This window comes from Diadema setosum, chromosome 15, assembly GCF_964275005.1.
Source record: "Diadema setosum chromosome 15, eeDiaSeto1, whole genome shotgun sequence".
Taxonomy (NCBI): domain Eukaryota; kingdom Metazoa; phylum Echinodermata; class Echinoidea; order Diadematoida; family Diadematidae; genus Diadema; species Diadema setosum.
In genome coordinates, this window is record NC_092699.1 from 25,148,730 (window position 1) to 25,170,062 (window position 21,333).

Consider the following 21,333-nt stretch of genomic DNA (forward strand, 5'->3'; position numbering starts at 1 on the left):
CTGATGATGTTACAGCTTTGAGGATGAACTGCCGAGGCGCAACTCCTTGGGAGCTAAGATTGTCCTGACGATCAGCTGGCTTGAGGATAAACTTAGGAGCTTCACCTTCCTTTGCTTCAGATGCTTTCAGAACAAACTGTGCTGGCTTAGTTGTATTTGAGGGAGCTGGTTGAAGGATCAATTGTGGGGGATTCATGGAAACTGTGGGTCGATTATCTGTGGGTAACCTCACACCAGGCATTTTGAATGTATTGAGTTGTTCCGATGTCACAGGAGGTGCGATTGCTTGATGTCCCTGATTAAGTGATCCAGGATTGCTTTGATTGCCAGCATGAATTGATTGCATCATTTCTTGAGATAGACCGAAAGGATTACATTGCTGAGTCCCAGAAGTCAGAAGCAAGGGAAGCTGATGACCCTCAGGGGTGGGCATTGGTTGTGGGGAAGACACAACCAGCTGTGGGGATCTGAGGATGTTACGTCCCGAGATCCCCTGGGGCGAAGTATGGGGCATACAGTCGTGAATATTCTGCGCAGGCTGGTTCATATTTCCTATGTGCTTGGGGTGATGTCCCTGGGAATGGTGGGTCAGTTCTTGCGATCTCTGCACACCAGTTTGTGATTCCTCACTTCCCACCTGCTGCTGATGGTGGATTTGATGACTGGTAGAGGGGAGATGGTGGCTCTGATGAAGGGAGTCCCGTAGGACAGATCCTGGGGCTTGCTGGGCAACAAATGGCAGAACACCGTTGATACGTCCATCTTGAGACACCATAGGTGATGTTGAGGCGGGTGTTCCCGAAAGTCCTCTGTGCTGGGCATTGCTCAAAGCACTATCCTGGACATTGCTCAAAGCACTATCCTGGACACCATTGGTACCACTGCCGACATTAACATCAGATTCACTAACGCATTGCACATTACCACTAAGTCCCTTGAGGACCTCGGAAATATTCTGGGAGGAATCCACAGGGGCGATACTCTTCACCTGCAGCTTGTTCCCCGCATTGTTCTGGTTGGCCACCACAATCAGTAAGTTGATGTTGCCGCTTTCATCCATCTTGACGGTGTTGGTCACTGCCGTGGACAGAGTGCTCTGGGTGTTGCAAGACTGGTTCTTGTCCTCCGTGATGTGGGTGGGGCCTTTGCTGGTGGATGCCCCTGACTGGCAAGTACTATGACTGCTGCAGGAACCTACAAGGGAGGAAATAAGAAATTCTCATTATACACAGAACTGTCAAGATGATACCTGTATACCCTATATTAACTTGCTTTTCTTGACCCGTACTTTCTTTTGGCTAGGACTATAATATACCCTGTGCCACTTTGTTTTGTAATTTACACTCACCTGTCCTAGGCCAAAGAGGAAACCAACATGTTTGCTCTTGCAAATTCTAAATTCTGTACTTTCAGAAGTACATGAATATTCACGATTACCCTGCACACTGTACAAATCACCTAACCTTTCATTTCACTGATAAGCATTCGCAAAAATGCATATTCATCAATAACTTGTTTTGATTGGTTAGTGGTTTTCAGGCTTCATCTCATTTATTTAACCCCTGACTACTTTTTGGTCCTGTTTACGTTGGCTTGCTTGGCACCGTAATTGCTGGGTTAGAACCACAATTGCAGCCCTAACCCTGCTGTTTTGCGGGGCTAGCTAGCCCACTTTGGCAATCAGCAAGTGTACACAGAAAGAGGGCTAAGGAAAGTCCAGTACTATTGGTGGGGATAAGGCCCCCCTTGACCCTATCACAAGATTTGCAAGCGTAATACAGGTTCAAAATGTTACCATATCACACCCATGTGCTATCTACTGGCACCCAATCTTCTTGGGTATGCTTCCTCAGCAGAAAAATAGTGCGTTGTCAGTGGGGCAGGGTTGCATGACATCAATGCCTAAGCATGGGACTGTGCTTAAAACCAGTTTTGAAATCCTATCTACAACTAATCCAATATGAATTAGCAATTTAACTATTTCAGAACCAAGTCAAGCGATCAAATATTAACGATGAGTACCGAGTAGCACTGCACATGCACAAAAAATATTCACTGTAAGTACGAAATGGCATGCCTGTTACAATCTCACACATCAGTAACCTCCAACCTTACCCTGCTGATACATTCCATTGAAAGTTATCTGCCTACATACAGATGAGCTCTGCTGCCCTCTCTTGACAAGACACTATACAGTTTTAATGCTCTCCATTTCTACAGGCTACACTCGCATTGTTTTAGTTAAACATGCCTAATTTTTTTTCATGTAATCTGCTTTGTTGTGTGTTTGAAAGAAATCCAACTCAAGGAGAGAAATATTGGGCAATTATATTTTAGATATCATAATTATAGAGGATTACAAAAAAAAAACAGCTTCTTTTCCTATGGAAATATTCATTGTGAACAGAATTACTCTCTCCACCTAAAATTACATTGATCTTTATAACTTCATATAACTTTTTGGTGGGATTGGGTTAAAAAAATAAAAACTATTGTACTCTCAAAATACATGGCTCATTTCAATGAATGTTGAGTGTCATGAAAGGTGTCAGGTGTTGAGTGTCAGGAAAGGTAAGCATATTGATAGAAGCTGTCATATCTTGTCTGATCTCCCCCCCCCCCCCCCCAAAGTTTGAGGAGGTGTAGAGTACCAAGGCAATGATGTCACAGTCTGTTATAGCTTTGGGTTTTAACCAGGTGCGAGCATGGTTAGCAACAATAGATTTTTTCATAAACACTCAGGCCAGGTGAGGTTGTTTAGAACCAGTTTCCATGGGAATGAATGGCTATAACATTACACTTAGGTACTCTGTGGAGATGGCATCAAACAACTTCTTCTTCTATATCTTTTTTTCTTCACCTAAACTGTTATTCATGATGCTCTCAAAATATAGGAACAGATAGCAATCAACTAAACTTATTGTTTTTCCATCAAATGAACATCCACTTAATACCAAAGACTTGCCCACATCAGAGATTTGTCAGCAATTGTGGAAACTTTCTGGCACCAAAATTACAATATTTCCCTGCACAGAGCTCCAGAACCATTACGAAAAGGCAGCTCACCAGCAGGACTGGGCGGAACCTGGGCCATGATCCTGAGCGTGGTACAGTCCAGACAGTTGCAGTTCCTGGAATCGGTGTTGGCCTGACGCTGACCGTGCAGGAGGTACTGGGCAATGACCTTGGCCGAATCCGAGGGCTGTAGAGGACAGTCAAGAGTTTTTTATGTTGAGGGACCTTTTATCTGGACACATCTTTACTGGGTTTCCATGCTGTGAGACTTTCTCGTACAAACTTCAACACTCTATGTGCTTTGAGTGCCAGTTGGCACAGAAAACCCCATAGACTTGTACACACTGTCCATAGTCCAGAGGCACAGAAAGGATCAAAACCTTAAAGGGACTGTACAGTACTGGCTGAGGTGAGGATTCACCTTGTAACATTTTGCGAGATATTTAGAAACCACTTTATGAAATGTTAAAGAGCATACAATTCTAAGGGGAATCAAGTTTATTTGATGAAAATCAGTTTTGAAATGACTAAGATATCTAAAAATAAGGTAAAACAAAGAGATTCTAATATACGTTGTGGCCTATCAATTTTACTACAGTTGAACCTCTATTATCCGGCCTCCCTTTATCCGGATCTCTCTATTATCCGGACGCAATCTCGCCGTGATTTTTTTATCTTTTTTTAATAACAACGGGAGGAAACACACATGAATTACATATACTTGATACATTTCTTAATAATTATTTAGGTAAATCATCCCAAGAATTTATAAAAGAAAATGATTTCCGCTTGCAAACACCAACCTCTATTTTGGGGTCTGTTACTGAGTGTAACAATGAAAAGGTCGCAGTATACACATTACTACATGTGGTACTACAATGGGCTACATCAGTACATGTGTATGTGTATGTACCATAGAGCTCTGTTATACGGTATGTACATGTATAAAGCATTGACTCTCCCGTATCCGGCCAAATCCCTTATCCGGATGAGCCCCGGTCCCGACTTGTCCGGATACGAGAGGTTCAACTGTACTAGGATTGCTTTTTTGGGATATCTCAGCCATTTCAAGACCAATTTTCATCAAATAAACGTTGAATCCTTCTTGAAATTACATTCTCTTTCATATTTCATAAGAAGTTTTTCATTATCTCACCAGAAAATGTTATAAACCTGATGTTAGGTCTTGACCAAAACTATACGATCCCTTTAAGATTAAACCTTACAGGGATACTGACAGGGCTACAAACATTTACACATCAAACTCAGAAAGATTATACAATGGGTATCCAGGGGAACATTTGTATGTTACAAGCATCTCAATAGGCAGAATAATTTCCAGATTAGGGAGACTTTCATACTGTATACACCATATGTGTAGTGAATCTAAGTTTTTGCAAATCAGGACACCTCAACAATTTTGCGAGTGGTTGAATTCGCAATCGTGGAGTACAGTTATGAATGGGGAAATGGACACATATATGTCACATTCATGTTGGGATTGGAGTTAATACTTTGGGTGTTGTAACATCTGCAAATGGCACCCGACTCACAAAATTTGCAAAAATAAAAACCTCACAAAATATATGGAGTATACAGTATAAAATTTTCAGGACATGAAAGAGGCATCCAAGTTTTAAGAGAGCCTCCTGCAATATCAGGGAAAGCCACTAGCTCAGTACTGACTCTAACTGTCTATAGATGGCATATACAACAGCCTCATCTCTGGCCATGAAGGGGCTAAGCGAGATTCTTGACTTCAGCATATCATTTCTCAGTATCATCCTTAAACTTTAAGCAAATTAACTTGCAGTCGATTACAAGGGGAAAAAATTAACCCCAATCTAATCATTCCTGTCGGCAGATGATAGATGGGATTGACAGTTGCTGTACGTAGTGGAAAGACTGAAGAAAAATATAGGATAACAGTACTAGCAATACTGCAAGAGCATGAACAAGACATGAAATAGAATACTGGGTCAGTGTTCTAATTTCTTTCTGAGCAAGGATGACAAGAGAAGTTCAGATTTAATGACTTGGACAGTTTGCTCTCTTGCTGTACAGAGATTTACTGTAAAGTAAGATATTTTAGCAGCATGAAATCTCGTATTGGGGCCGATGGGGTCTTTTGGGGCATTAAATTTTTGCGAATTGCTATTGGCATTCAACGCATAGAGTGTTCACAAGAACTTTCACATGCATTTTAATGTCGCGAATCTTGGCTCTCTCAAAATTCGCAAAATTAAAATGCATGAGAACATTTCTGGTTTTACATTTGCCCTGAATAACACACCACTGGCAACATACAGTGCATAACACTAAATATGAGATGAGTGACTTTAATCACTAGTTTGGGCAAAGTTTGGATTATATTGTGTGATATTTATATTATACTGGATGGCTATGAATGGGATACCAGGGAATATTGCACGAGTTAGGGCCAACATTGCACAAATCGAAGATGAGTGCAATATTGGCCCTAACGAGTGCAATATTCCCTGGTATTCCATGAATCAAGGCCATCCAATATAATTATTATCATCTATACAATCAAGTAGAGCAAGCATCTGTAAACTGCATAAAATTACCCGGCTTCTACTCGTCTTTGAAGTTGACTCGGCAGTCACATCCCAGCGCTGAAAAGGGGAAGCCCCTAAAACTGCGTACACGAAACAAACAACTAGCAAGATGCTTGCGCGCTTGTGAATTGTAACAAAAACGACGCGCACTAGTAGCAAGCGTTTGCGCATTCAGCAAGCGCTCGCGCAATAGACGAGACAGAATTGAATATGGTATGATCTTGAACGGCAAGTAACAACGGTAGCCTATGGGGAATTAATACGTTGGCCTATGCGTTTCGTTCAATATGCTCTGATATTGAATGGTAAAAATTGAGCGGACTACAATACACGTTTTTAATGCGCCGCTAAAACGTCCTATATAGATGATAATATGTTATGTTGTGTCAGCATGAACCTGTTGAGGACTAGTTCTGGGTCTGCTCGTGTTGGTGTCTTTGGGATATGTCTTTTATAACACAATCAGCTTACCCTCAACAGGTTACTGAAAATAGAACTTTACGGGTTAAGACATGGATAGGATCCTCACCACTATCATGAGTGTTTTTCCTAGGAAGATGACACATTTCCACTATTTGCTATAAGGGATGCAGGGTTGAGCATTTATGTTTGTTTTGTTTGTTGTTATTTCTTAGAACAGTTATTTGCTGAAATTTTGCTCTCAAATAGTTGATCAATGGCATATCCGAGAGAAGAGGTAGATTTGATTGTCAGTGTTTCAATCTAGTGATCTTTAAACTCTGAGTAAAAAAAAAGCACAGGATTAGCTGGACAGACACGTTAAGTGGTTTATTATTCATGGGGGAAATCCCAGCTCTTTCCACGAAGACCATGTTTGTATGTACCAGAACCCGTCTGTCCTTGCATGGATGTCGACAGTTTCAGTCAAAAGCATAAACGCTCGTAAAGTAATCAAAATCGCAGTTGACTGAGACAGTTAATTATCAAATGGAGGGATAGAATCTCATCATCTCACTGCTCTTTTCTGTCATATACTTCCTGGTTCATATACATTTCAGTCTCGCAATGATAAAAATAATTTATATAAAAAAGATAATAACGATGTAATTAGCTCTCTCTTGGAACACTTGTTAATGTCGCTGCTTGTGGGCGGACATCAGTTTACTCACACAATCACTAATGCTGCCATTTCCTACTTTATAAAACTGTGATTAGCTCAATTCTCTGTATCACCAATACCCGGGTGCCGTGTGGTGAGCATTGATTGCTTGAGTTATATGATAGTGATAACTTGAGTTATATGATAGTGATAACTTGAGTTATATGATAGTGTATAATTATTATAAGGTGGTACAATCATTGTATATACATTCTTTTATGTTATACTTTACGCACCTTAATTTCTGTTATCAAAAAAGTGATGTTCATATCTTTTTTGTCGAAAAATGAAATAAAACATTGAAATTGAAAAATTGAAAATGCATTATGGGATAGCTCAGGGGACAAACTTGCAACTGGCTTTGGCTGCATACGCACTTAGGTCACATTCCGTCTTAATCCAGGGGTGTGTTTTGTTGCAGATCTCTTCGCTTTCCATCATACGACCAGCACATTGAAGCCTTGCATAAGCAGACCATCATGCTAGTGACTGCAAATCAGTGAAATTTAGCCTTTTTAATCTCTTTTTTTTTTTGTATAGCTTAATTCTAACTGAAGAAAAAAGCAGCAACCACAAAAGAGCAGACAAAACTTGCACTGAATCGTGTGGGAACTGAGACAAGTGCAAGATAACTGGAAGGGACAATGCTCCCGAGGAACCCCACAGAGCATCTGTGATAGGGCTCTGCAGCGTGCGCAGAAGCTTTTGGGTATTGGTGATACCGAGAATCTTGGGGGCATGGGGTGGGGTCGGGGGCATCCCTGCTGAAGGTCACAAACATATGTATGATATGTTTTAGAACACTTACTGTCAATTCCGTTGATCCATTTAGCTGAATTTGGTACCCGTGCACTGAAAGTGAAACCAGAGATTGCAGTTAGTATTCTTCACCAATGATTTATTGATGATTTGACATTTAACAAAGCACATCAAGCACATCAAACACACACACACACATACACACACACACACACACACACACACACACTCTGTCTCTCTCTCCAGGACCATCAACTTTCAGACATCAGACTAGGGAGTTTCCAATGAGCAATCAGGAAGATAATTGTGCTTTATCAAAATGTACCTAAATAGGCAAAAATGATTCAAAAATCAGAAGGGGTGGTATAATTTTGGTTGAAATGGGAATTCAGATTTGAATTTTCCCAAGATAATTAGAAACCATTTATATGAATATTACAGAGCATAAAATTCTCAGAGGAATAAAAAGTTGGATAACTCAGCCATTTCAAAACCAATTTTCATCAAATAAGTTTTAATTCCTTGTATGACTGTATGCTCTTTAATATTTTATGTACAGTTTTTTTGTAAGTGGTTTCTAATTATCTCGCAAAGAGTGAAAATCTCAATTCTGACCTCAACCAAAACTGTACCATCCCGTTAATATGCACTTGTCAGAGCATGAAAAGATATCTAAGTTTTTAGAGAGCCTCCTGCACAGTCGGGGAGACTCGGCAGCTCTGTCTTTCACACATACCAGACACACAGGGTGCCTTCAAGCGCTCTAAAGTGAGCAAGCAAACTGAACTAAAGCGTACCGTACCGTACCATGCCAGTTTTGGAGCGTTCGAGCGCTCTGTTGAGAGAGCGTACCCCATTAGCTATTTTTAGAAGAGGTCAAGCATTTTTGTAGCAAGAATGTCATTCACCTGGCGCTTGAACTACATGCAGCTGTCCCGAACAAAGAGAATGATGTCTTTGCATTGTGACGTATGCGCATGATACGCGCATGCTTTACAGCAAACTTTTGGTACGCTTTTGGAACGCTTTTGGAGCACATCGGGAAGTGGTCCACTTTTGGCTCAGTACAGAACGGTACGGTACACTTTAGGGGCGTTCAAGCACTCCTCTGGTGCAGGTACTGTACGGTACGTTTCACTTTAGGAGAGTGCTCAAACACACCCACAGACAGACACACACACACACACAAACAAGCAAACACACTTTAATATATGAATCATTCCTACAGATGTAAATTTCCATTATCATTTTCTCTCCTATTTCATTAAAGAAAACACACAGACACACACACGGAACTATTTTTTGATCTCCTAAACATTGGTGCAAGAGCCCCTGTTTCACTGGTACTGGTAATCAAATAAGACATCATCTTATGGCACAGTAGTTTCATATCAATAATGTCTTTGATGACTACTTTCGTATGCTCAATGACCTTATGTTAACTACTTATCTCCAAGCAACAGATATAAACATGCAAGCTGCTATAGAAGACAATAAATCAATCAGGAATATGAAACCATCAGTAAAAGTAAAGCCATAGAATATGACACGTGGAAAAAACACCAACTAATTACAAAGAGCAGAGATCTTATTCTACCAATAGGGAAGTAGTTGCAATGGACTAAATATGTACACTGTATGTGGATTTATTGAATGCAAAAATATTAGGAAAAAAAAAACTCATCAGGAAAGTTTGAGGAAAATCTGAGGATCCATTCAAAAGTAATCTTCCAGATAATTATGATCACATTGGTGTGGTGTGATTATGCCTGGTTTTACAGATAATGGGAAATCAAGAAGCACTTCAACAGTGATGATTCTATGGTAGAATAATGTTGAATCACATTGAAATGAAGCAATGAATGATTTTCACTTTCCTCCGCAACCACTCATTAACATCCCCTGCAAGATAATGGATCATTCTATGCAGTTGAAAACTTGTCACAATAGGCGCGGTCAGACTGGCAAAAGATCGCGAAGTTTAAGATCGCGATCTTTAAGATCTCGAAATTTTGCCAGTGTGACCGCAAACTTCCCGCGAAACTTCTCGCGAAACTTCTCGATCTGTTTGCGGGCGGTGTCTCCGAAGCGCGAGGCCATTGTCATGTACAGATGTGCACTGTTACATTACAATCACTAGCCATCGGACGGCGCACCCTTTCTTGTGCGCGTACGAATTGCCCAAACTTCGCGATCTTAAACTTCTCGATCTTTTGTCAGTCTGACCGCGCCTAACGATTCAAACAGTATTGCCTGGGGCTCAACAACTCACACATGGGGGTGATCTGCTTGATGATGTCCTCCGTTGACCAGGTCTTGCCATCCCGCTGGGGCAGGTCAATGAGGGACCCATTGGTCAGAGATTCCAGGGTCAGCTTGCGATCCTCGGTGACCGGCACGTTCAGGTAATGGACGAGCACAATGTCTGGATTCTGTACAAGAGACACAAGTACACAAAACTGAGTATAACGATGAGCATCATAATGGGCATTGTTACTTAAATCAAAATAATACTGTCAGAATGTGTCAAACAAATTGCTGAAGACCTTTGCACACTTAACAATGCAAGCTTCTTGATGCAAAAGTCCCAACTTCTGGCACAGTATCAAAGTATTGTGATGAAACTTTGATTCAGCTGTTGTTGTTGTAGTTGTAGTAATAGTTGTTGTAGTTGTTGTTGTTGTTGTTGTTGTTGTAACTCTTCAGCAACTGTGCTGCTTGTGACTGAGGAAAAGTAAACCCATTTATGCAATTCAAGCTCTTATATATGACTTTAACATATTACAACTGCCAAATATGTGGGCTAGATTAGTAGGTACTGACAAGTTTATCTTCAATTATCATTTCGTCTGTTTCTTCCAATCATATTTTTTTTTAATGAATCCAAGTATCTAGATGCCCTCTGCAAGCTAATTTGTAACACAGAATTCACATTTATCATAAATACAAATATGTCATATTGTGAACACTATACCATGCTCGGCATATTTTGATTATAAACACACTTGTCAATTTGACAGCAAAGATGTATTCACTTTAACAAGCACAAGCGTAACATCAATTCATGAAATGACATTACCATGGAGACAGCACTAATGATACATTTCATTCTTGTCTTCCGGCAATATCTGACCATAAAATCTCTTCCAAACCTGTACGCAAGCATGCACCCCTCCATAAGATTAAATCAAATTACTGGTAAAAGAACATATCATCACTTGAATTCACTGACATTTTCATTTCCTCTGTTTTTCTGAAGACAATCAATTCTGAGCCCTCACTTTTAAGCCATCTGAAAAGCTGGGGGACAATGCAATGTCTCCACCATGTCTCTACCCTCGACTAACGTCGAGAATTCGGCGGAACTTTTGATTCATCGGGCATCGCCGTCTGAGCCGTGCAAGGCTAGCTGTCGTGACGGCAAAGAGTAAATCAATGAAAGCAACGACGCGTGCATCAAATGTCATGATGCCAAAAAAAAAAATGAAATGAAATAAATTAACAAGTCCTGAATGGACCTGGAAATTTCAGTTCATGTATTGCAAATGCCCTTTACCTGAAATACCCGTTGCTAGGTAAAAAAAAAACCCAACAACAACAACTCCAATAACATATAGATATATTTCACAGTTTCTACAAACAGATTCTGCACGGCTTGCTGCAGAGAGACAAGAGAGAAGAAGAACAAAACTCTAAATAAACGAGTCGGGAACGTGATCCGCCGCCGAAAACAAGAATGTGACAAAACAGCCAGGAGAAATCGAAACCTGATCACCATGCCTTGAACATCGGGATCTATTCAAGTCACACACGTGTGCAGCGTGGTGTCCATAATCATGTTACGGATAAAAAATTGCCTAGTGGCTGGAACGGGTCTGCAAACGATGCAGGCCGCTTTCCTATCTCGATATCACGGGCCACGATTCGTCGAGATTCAGTTTTACATTCACCCAATGCAAACATGAGATTAGTGTTGCTATCCATTAAAGTGGCGGTCCTGATTAACAGATTATGACGGAGAGGGAGCTACATGGTAAAAAAGGACTTTTGCCAGTCTTTTTTTTTTCCTGCCATTTAAAGGAACTATGCAAATGCATGTTATATTGATTCATAATACCCTGACCATCATTTACGTGGCCACAAGAATATCTAAATATGAGCCATATATTTCATAACAATTTTTCTACTATGTTTTCTTTCAGATTACTTGGAAATGGCAAAAATAACAAACACCTTTTAAACCAAGATCCTGTCGATGACATCATCTGTCAATCACTGCTGAAGTACTGATATGATTTACAAAGACATTGGAAAGCACCTTACCCTACACTGAGCAAAACTTTGAATATTTCTCAACAATGTCTTTTGTTAATATTATGGAAACATGCAAGTTATGCTCTGCTTAGGGAAAGGTGCATTCTAATGTCTTTTGTTAATCATGTACTTAAGCAATGATGGACAGATGCCATTGGCAGAGTCTTGGAATAGAAGGTGGTTTGTTGTTTGTTTGTTTTTTTTTTGGGGGGGGGTGTTTTTTTGTAGGCACATCCAAGTAATTTGAAGAAAAATGTTTGAAAATATATACATATCATGAAATATATGACATATATTATATGGCCACATAAGTGATGTTGAGGGTATCATGAATCGTCAGAAGTAAACATGCATTTGCATTGCGTAGTTCCTTTAATGACAAGCTGCTCCATGAGCTAATTAGAGCAGTCAATCCAGGCACATAATGAACCATTCATACCAGACTTTGTTCCCTTGTTGATTTTTTTTTTCATTTCTCTTGGGAAAACTTATACTGCCATGAACATGCAGTCTAGGATATCACTGCAAATCACTTTTTCATACCAGACTTTGATCACTTGTTGATTTTTTTTTTTTAATTTCTACAGGGAAAACTAACACTGCCATGAATGTGCAGAGGATATCATTGTAAATCAGATTTTCATACCTAAAAAGTTGATATAAATTTGGTTTCTGCACTTTCAAAAAAAAATGAGTGTAACCCCCTGTTCAGATACAAGCCAGTTTATATACCAAAACTCGATAAAGAAATGACATGTAAAGAATCATCGTATTGCTGATAGACCGTTCAGACGCTAATCTTGACCGTTCCGGAAAACATTGCATAGACGTGCAGTTTCCCACTGTGCATGCCGTTATGGTCATGAGTGACAGCTATGCGGTTACCTTTCGTGCCCACTCCCATTGAGCCCCGCCCAACTATACAGTTCTATGGTCGCCATATGTTCAGACGCATAATGGACATGATGGAATGCTGACTCGTTATCAAGTTCTAGTTCGAAACGATGATCTGACCGTCGTTTCGCTATGCATCTTTTCGTTAGTCAGCGTTCAGACGTATAAATACATCGTATAGCTATACCTTTTTGGTATAGCTGTACCGTTCTAGTATAATTTTTTTTTGCATCTGAACACCCTGCAGTGCTCTGAAAATGTATCTCTCCCTTGATTGCAAATTGCATTCTGTTCATTTGTGAAGGAATTGGCCTCGATAGGTGTCATATGGCTTTTATCTGATTCCCTCATGTACTATATATGAAAATTTTTGTCTCATTCTTCTCTTTTCCATGTAAACATGATGTGCAATGTGTGTCAGTGAATTTGTGTATTCTATTTAGCATGTGGAATGAATTGAATTGAATTTAGTAGAATTGAATTGAATTGAATTAAATTGAAATGAACTGAACTGAACTGAACTGAATTGGATTGGATTGGATTGGATTGGACTGGACTGGACTGGACTGGATTGGATTGGATTGGATTGAACTGAATTGAATTGAATTGAATTGAATTGAATTGAATTGAATTGAATTGAATTGAATTGAATTGAATTGAATTGAACTGAACTGAACTGAACTGAACTGAACCGAACTGAATTGAATTGAATTGAATTGAATTGAATTGAATTGAATGGAAAATACCATAGTGTCTGCTCTTGGAAGGTCAGCTGAGAATTGTTCACCACTTTACGGCTTGTCTATATTCATCTGTAAATGTTTTGCTACTTCTAAAGGAGGAAAAGACTGTATGAATGGTTACAGAAGTAAACAGTCATGCATTCACTGATGACATTACATGAATATTTGATGGATATGTGGGGAAGGGGGGTCAGCAGATAGGGACAGGATAAATCAGTCTGCACTTTTGAGATGTGATTAAAAAAAACAATGACACCAGCATGGTAGTATGATCCAAAACAATTTGTTTTGTGCTTTAGACAGCTAATGTCGAAAGCTAATGTGACACCTCACACACAGCCACACCTAAAGTACATAAAGTGAGCCACAGGCTTTCAGTATTTCCATTTGGCACCCACAAATCTAGCTCTTGCTGTAGGAACCTCTACTCTCTTGAAGAAAGCATAAAATTTCATGATATTTTTGTATGGTTTTAGTATATGGATTGGCTATGCACTCATGGAAATTAAATTGCAGAGATGGGTGATCACACACACATGGGTGGCTGCAGGGCAGAGCAGTTCAGTGGCTTGATACAAGTTGTTGTTTTTTTTATGTAATCATGTTTTTCTTTCATACATGTTTGCAACAGCCCTCCTCTTTTTATATAAAGTACACAAAGTGTTGCACACACAGAAAGGAATGTATGGGACTACACCAGGAGTGACGAACAATACACACATTAAAATTTCTTGCACATCCCTTTCTTTATAATAAGGGGAAAGATTAACCCGTTAAAGACGATTTGATTTTGCTACAACACGTATTTCCCATAGACACTCATCCAAGTATACTCGGGACTCGTCCTCAACAGGTTAACAGAGATTTTGAGCTAAAGAGGTGTGACTTACAGAAAAGTGAACATTTGTTACAGTTGTTTTTTTGTACCATAATTGTGAGTCACATTACATGGTTAAGTCTCTTCTCCAATCACTCCCACCCCCTCCACTACCTATCAGTCTATTGATCTCTCTTTCTCCTTCTTATTTGTAAAACTCCTTTCTTCATTTATCATTAATATCAACCCTATGAAGACTAGTGCCGAGTACACTCGGGCAGGCATCTGTAGGAAATGTACATTGCAGAAAAATCAGCTCGTCCTCAATGGGTTAATAAAGTCAGTATCTATGTAAACCTCATCCAGACCTAACATTTTCATCGTGACTCAATCATGCCATTTAGGCTTCCTGGCTGCTAAGTACATCTTTCAAAGCTGCAGGGAAGTAGATTTCTTTACTCTCTGCTTCTCATCCCGGATGACTACAGCAATGGCAAACACAGCTCTGCATTATGGAAATCTGTCAGGGTAACTGAGTCTTGTGGTACCACAAGTTTCTTGGATACCTGTATGTGCCAGCTTGAAAGTTATTATGAGCTTTCTCTGGCTTTGGACACAACCCACAAACTTTTAGAACAAGTCAACAACCTCACTCTAACAATGATAGGAATGCATAGCAGTCTTTGGTTTGATTTTGCATGGTCTCTGCATTTTGTCTTTAATGACAGAATGCCACAATCTCGGCAATTCTCCACCGACAAACTTTTATCGAGCCGCAAACGTCGCCATCTCCAACTCCCGTTCCCCTCGGCCACATACGTTTTCAGCATAAACACAATCCCACCATCAATCTCGCCATAGCTTCATCGAATCCGACATTAAATTCATCACGGCGAATTCCGACTGCCAGCGAGAATTACTCGAGGACAAGCCCCCCCATTCGTGGCCTGCCAAATCCAATGCGCCGAGCTTTTTTCACGGTAATGATGCTCAAATGCAAGGGGTTAATGGACTCGACGTGCACATACAGAAATGGGACACTCCTTAACGCTTTCCATCCCATCAGAAAGGTCACCCCGCAATAGGGCCACAGATAAACACCAGCAGACCAGGTTGAGATGATTTTGTCCGCGGTAACAGAGGTGAAAGAATTTGCGGAGTTTCCCCATTCATTTGGGCCTAATGGAAGAACTAATGCATTGTTTACAGCATCTGCCTCTCCTATTTTTTTTTTCTTTCCACTCTGCATTCCCCCCCCCCCCGAATCTAAAATACCTAAATTCTGTTCTTCATGGAAAACAAAATTAAGGCCATTATGCCCTAAAAGCATGGCTGCATCAGTGGAATCATACGGTAATAACTCTGCGGCAACTCCGAGTCGGAATTTCTTGACTGATGAAAACATAGACAGAGCAGGGACTGCAAGGGGGACTGTGCCATTCACCCATGGCTGCTAATATGCTGCCAACGCCCCACAGACATTTTACCCTTAAATATGTGTATGTATTCATCGCACACAAACTTTTCTGTCTGAGGATTCAATTTGCTGCAGAAATAAATCAAATAACAATGCAAATATCATTGGAGAGGGAGATTGACAATTGGGGGGGGGGGGGGGAGATGTCAGAAATTATTCTGTAATTGTAGAAATCCTGTTGGCATAATATGGGCTCCTAAAAAATTCCGTCTACCACTGTTGTTAAGGTAAACAGATCAAAGACCGCACTCCAATATAACACAATGTTTCAAACCTTTTTATTGACCAGGACAGTTTTATAATTCAATTATGCAGCAAATGGCAACTGGGGAGATTTGCTGGTCTTTATAGTTATGGCCAAATGCCCCTCCTTTCCTGATATCTACAGACCCCATGGAAAACTCTTGCAAAGATTGCATATCTCTGCATGTACCTGCGCATTCTGCAGATAATGCAAAAAAATATATTTCCACTGATGCCGCCTACTCCTAGGATAAATTGTTGCCCCTTCAGAAACCAAAGAGGACCAAATGGGACCACCCTGCAACCATCTGTGGAGAACTCTTATTCCTTACCTGTACCTACTTATTGAAGCCCCAGCATTCTATGCAGCCTCAGCTCTAATAGGACTAATTTGAAAATTAGCTTTCTTTCTCTTTTTTTTTTTTCTGCTGCCATTGAGTGCCAACCCCATGATTGCTATTGGACAGTATTGAAACTCTTTCCCCCAGGGAACGATTCCTGATAAACTTGATTAAAATCTACCCCTGTATTGTGAAACAATCTTTAAAAGAAATAAAAGTGTTGGGGTGGAGGACTTATCCAAGGCATGCTGAACGATGATGAGGCATTACCAGAGCAGTGGGTTCGTGTCCGCATTTCAGATTTGCATGTTGACTGCTTATATGCATATCTACAGTGCCTCACGCATGCCTGCATGCCTGCATGTCAGAATGTGCAACTACTGATATGCTATCAGTATGTATGTATGTGTGTCTGTATGTGTGTACATCTATGTACGAATGCTGTATTTATGTATGTACATCTGTTCGTATGTCTGTCCATATGCATGTGTGTGTATGTGTGTGCTACTCCTATGGTGATTGTATGTATTTACCAGGCATATGTTTATATGTATATATTACAATGTATGTATAAATGTGCGATGATACATTGTATTTATAAATGCATATAGTGTACACAATGAAAAATCGCTATGCATTTAAATAAGAAACATTAGGCATTCCAGCGGGATGATAATTGATTTCACTCAGGGTCAGTTTTAATGATGTCATGTAGCCAATGCTGATGGCTTGTTAGTCTGTTCCCTCTCCTCTTTCTTCCCTGAGTTTTGGGGGCACACCAACCCCCACCAGCTGGGTATGTAGCAATGCTTGCCTTCATCACGGCTCTGGCATTATTGCCCTTTAACCCTTCCAACCCCACAAGACTAGGTAGCATGGGTATATCGTGGAGTGTAATGCTGGCCCGGCTCGGATATATATAATATTTGAGAATCCCCATAACAAAATGTGTACAGCACTATCATTGATCTCGTACAAGTACACACACACAGCAGAAGTATCTTGACTGGGGTCTACCATTAACGATGAGCATACACTTTGATGCACATATTTCTTGACCGGTGTTGTTCATGGTTTTCGAATGTACCCCATTGGGCAGCGAATGAATCAAATGGACAAAATGGACAAAATTTCAAGAGTTTGGCAGCAAACATCCTATTCATACTTTTATTTCAAATTCAGAGGGTTAATGATTGATGCAATAAGCTGAATTTGCCCATAAATATGCACGTGAACCCCCCACCCCTCAAAAATGACTTTTTCACAAAGAACAAAAACCACCCCAGCAAGAATACATGGTTGCATCACTGTTCCATCTGGTGAACAAAAATTTGTGAGGATGGTAATGATGATTACATAATCAATTGCGTAGGTCATTAATCATCAGTGTTAAAAACATGTAACATGACAACCGCTCCTTTAAACTCGCATCACATGCAGCACCTCTTACCTGCAGCAGCCAGTAGCAGCGTCGATGGAATGTCGGGATGATGGCTGAATGCACATAGTTGCCATAGAGACACTACCGGATGATGCCCAGTGGAAGATGAAAGGAGCACACAAAGAGAAACAGAGAGGAAAGATGATTAAGGATGGAAAGTCAATGATCTTTTTACGAAAAGAGGCCGTGCAAATTAGAGGCTTTGTGGCAATGCAACAGCATGATCGTAAAAGCAGATTTCTTTTATACTGCGATAACGATAAAAGAAATACCAATAATGATGCCAGAAATGAATTGAATCAAGTCATGAAAAATCATATTAAAACAGGCATTGAGAAATGCTTTGAGGTTTATTCCGTCGCCTGAAATTGGAGGCAACCCCTCGCCCTCCTAACCAGGGCTGCAACCTTGACTCAATAATTGAAATTTATGGAGCAAACACAGCTGCATTTTTGCATTGCATCAGCGTACTATATCCAAGACGGTAAACATACTTTGACAGTTCACTGCTATGATGAGCTCTTGCCTCATATGCCAAAAATTTCTCTCTATTGATCCAATTACAGTGATATATCAGTTGTGCAAAAAAATCTTTCTTGCTCTTCAGCGAGTTTACAGTACAGCTCTGATCTTGTCAAGATCATCTACAATATGAAAATTTTAGTATTTTAGCCCAAAATTGTAATTATCTGTGGCATCACGGCTGCCACCATTCCTCCATAACATTCAGAGAGTTTCAGAGGAGTAATCAGGATGTCAACTGTATTTCACATCCATTCTAATGGGTGAAATTTAAGAATTTAAATCGCAAAATGGCTTAAAGATAATATAAAGTTTTGGTACCCTGAACTTCTTTGTCTTAGTTTGTGTTTCAGGTTAAAGTACCTTTCATATAACTAACACTGTGAGACTTACTTGCCCCAAAGTGCTCTCATGTCTTAGTAATCATGCAATAATGGTTTCGTACGAGAGCCGTTTACTAGTATGCTCCGCCGTACGGCGGCGAGGTAGTACATGACATGAGAGCACTTTGGGGCGAGTAAGTCTCACAGTGTTAGTTATATGAAAGGTACTTTAACCTGAAACACAAACTAAGACAAGGAAATTCACAGAAACTTTTGAGGTACCAAAACTATATTATCTTTAAGCACCATTTCAATTCGGCATCAAGCATCAAGCATCAAGCATTAAGCATTAAGCATTTCAATTCAATTCAATTCAATAATACTGTTTTAGAGTGAACATATCATCAGAAAGAGCAAAATATAAGCTTAGCAGTGATACCTTACTTGTTACATTTATAACAAGGAATATTCTTGATATTATGATCATGATTATCCCATACTTTCTTATTATTTCCTTTGTTTTTTTTTCAGTTTTAATCACAAATATATCAAATTTACAAGAATGGAGTTGACTCATTCTGCAAATCAAATTCTTCAAGTGATTCTCAAACAGGGCAGGCTTTTATATTCTCTCATCACAACACAAAGAGATATTTAGGGTCTTTCAGGAAATCTCTCACACATTCAGGGAGAATTGACAGCCCGGTAATATTCACAAGTGGATTTCATCTACCGCATGAAAGTTGAGCTGACATGACATGAACTAATCTGCAGTGCAGTGCTATGACTTGTAGTCATATGAAGTAAATGTACATGAACACAGAGGAATTAACTTTCATAAATTTACAAACTCAAACATTTTCCATCAAGTAGAACATGCTCATTTCTTTTTGCCATGGAAGAAATTGCTGCATGATCATCCAAACTGTAACCATCACATAATCTTTTTCATAAAAAAAAACCCCAAGTTGACAGTGTGAGTGAGAGAATTCTGAGAGTGAAACTGTATAATCCACCAACAAGACCAATGTTAAACTCTCTCATAAATCCCCATAATGACTTCAAGTGCTTAACCCCTAGACCATGAAACCTGATAGGCCATGTTCACACTATGCAATAATGTGCGCAGTTTACTTCCCTATAAATTCTGGAAGTTTAAGCACGCGATGACACTACCAAAAAACAATGCGCCGTTTGAGTAATGCGAAACTACCCTTTGATTTTGTCTGTAACACAAATGCCCACATAGGCAAAAACCACACACCCTCCTCAAACACTGAAAAAAAAAAATGTGAACGTGTAATGGCACGCATATGATGCGCAAAGTGTGTAAACAACATGAAATCAATCTAATCACGCAACAAACTTCTTTAAGTTTCAGTCATGCCCTGTCAGACTACACAAAACCACACATAGCTTCATGGGAAGTGAGAAAATTTCCAAGTGCATGCATGAAGTTTTGCACGAAGTTTCGATTGGTACTTCTTGAGAAGTTTGCGGTCAGACTGCCCAAACTACAATTTTTGCACGCAAAGCAGAATACCTGGTAGTGAAATTACACATACATTGCAGATTCCCACAGTGCGACTGTGGCCATATAGCTGTGGTTTAGATCTGCATCTTTTTCATTACAGTGTATATCATCATTTACTGGTGGTTCCATAATACTCCAGAGTATTTTTTATATTCTCATTCACTTGATGAGCCTTCGTTGTTCATACAGGGGATGCGGACACCCCGCCCCCTCAACACACAAACTTTGTGGGTCTGTAAAGCAAGAAATAAACAAAAGTACCATTAACCCTTGCCCCAAGCCCCCCCCCCCTTTACCTTGCAAAATTTCCACAGCCCCCTGTCATATGTAACCTTTGTTTCAGTTGTAAAATTTTCAAAAGCCTCTTCATTGCTTAAACTTCATGCGTGATCTTAAATTGACAGAGCAGGATAGATGCTAAATTTCCTGTTTCTCTGTGAAATTGGCAAATTTTTTGTCAATTTTTTCATGAATATGCACACATTTCATGAGTACACAGTCCCAGCTAATTTATGTGCACATTTCATGAGTGTAGATAGTCCTAGCTAATTTTCTTCGATATATAAAATTTGCCACAAACTACAGATGACTGATTCGGCACGCCGTACACAAGGGTACTGTTGTAAGCTGTGGTACGGCATTGTGGAGCGACATCTCATGTCCATTATCATACAGTTGTGCAACGTTGTCATGGCGACTATTTTCTGATCATCAGCGCCGGCATGAATCGGCGGGGCGATAACAATCCCGATGCCGATTTTCCTTCCATGTCAACTTGTGTAATCTAATTAGTTATTATTTGCATGCATTAATTGTTACATAATCACGAACAAGAAAACATCTTTGTGCATAATGATACTAAAAATTATTTTTACACATTTTTGGTAGCCCAGGGTACAGTGCTGAAAAAAAAAGAAATAATTCAACAAAATGGCAAATTTTCATTTGGTACCCCAGGGCGCCAAATATTGCATTGTGCCAATTTACTGATGACAAAATGGTAATTTCAGCAGCAAATACCCCATGGGCCTAATGGGTGCAAGATAAAATATCATTCCAGTTCATTTGAACATTTGAATGCTTACATTTGTGTAAATTTGGTCAAATATCAAACATTTTGATATGTGTCTTCTTCTTGAAGTCTTTCTGTAATTAAACAGGACTCTGCCATCAGATTCATCACAGTAAGTTTGACATAATGTCACAGAAGT

General features: G+C 39.8%; 1 protein-coding gene across 1 annotated transcript in view; it reads right to left on the reverse strand.

Moving 5' to 3' along the window:
* LOC140238828 (calmodulin-binding transcription activator 1-like) overlaps positions 1–21,333 on the reverse strand; it is a 130,734-nt gene that overhangs the window by 11,224 nt on the left and 98,177 nt on the right. The window contains exons 5-9 of the mRNA XM_072318727.1: positions 17,753–17,824; positions 9,746–9,905; positions 7,523–7,566; positions 3,067–3,202; positions 1–1,194 (exon numbers count right to left, since the gene is read on the reverse strand). The exon at positions 1–1,194 is cut by the window's left edge and continues 1,127 nt beyond it. Of these exons, the coding sequence (XP_072174828.1) occupies positions 1–1,194; positions 3,067–3,202; positions 7,523–7,566; positions 9,746–9,905; positions 17,753–17,824 (1,606 nt within the window). The remainder of the gene's footprint in view (positions 1,195–3,066; positions 3,203–7,522; positions 7,567–9,745; positions 9,906–17,752; positions 17,825–21,333) is intronic.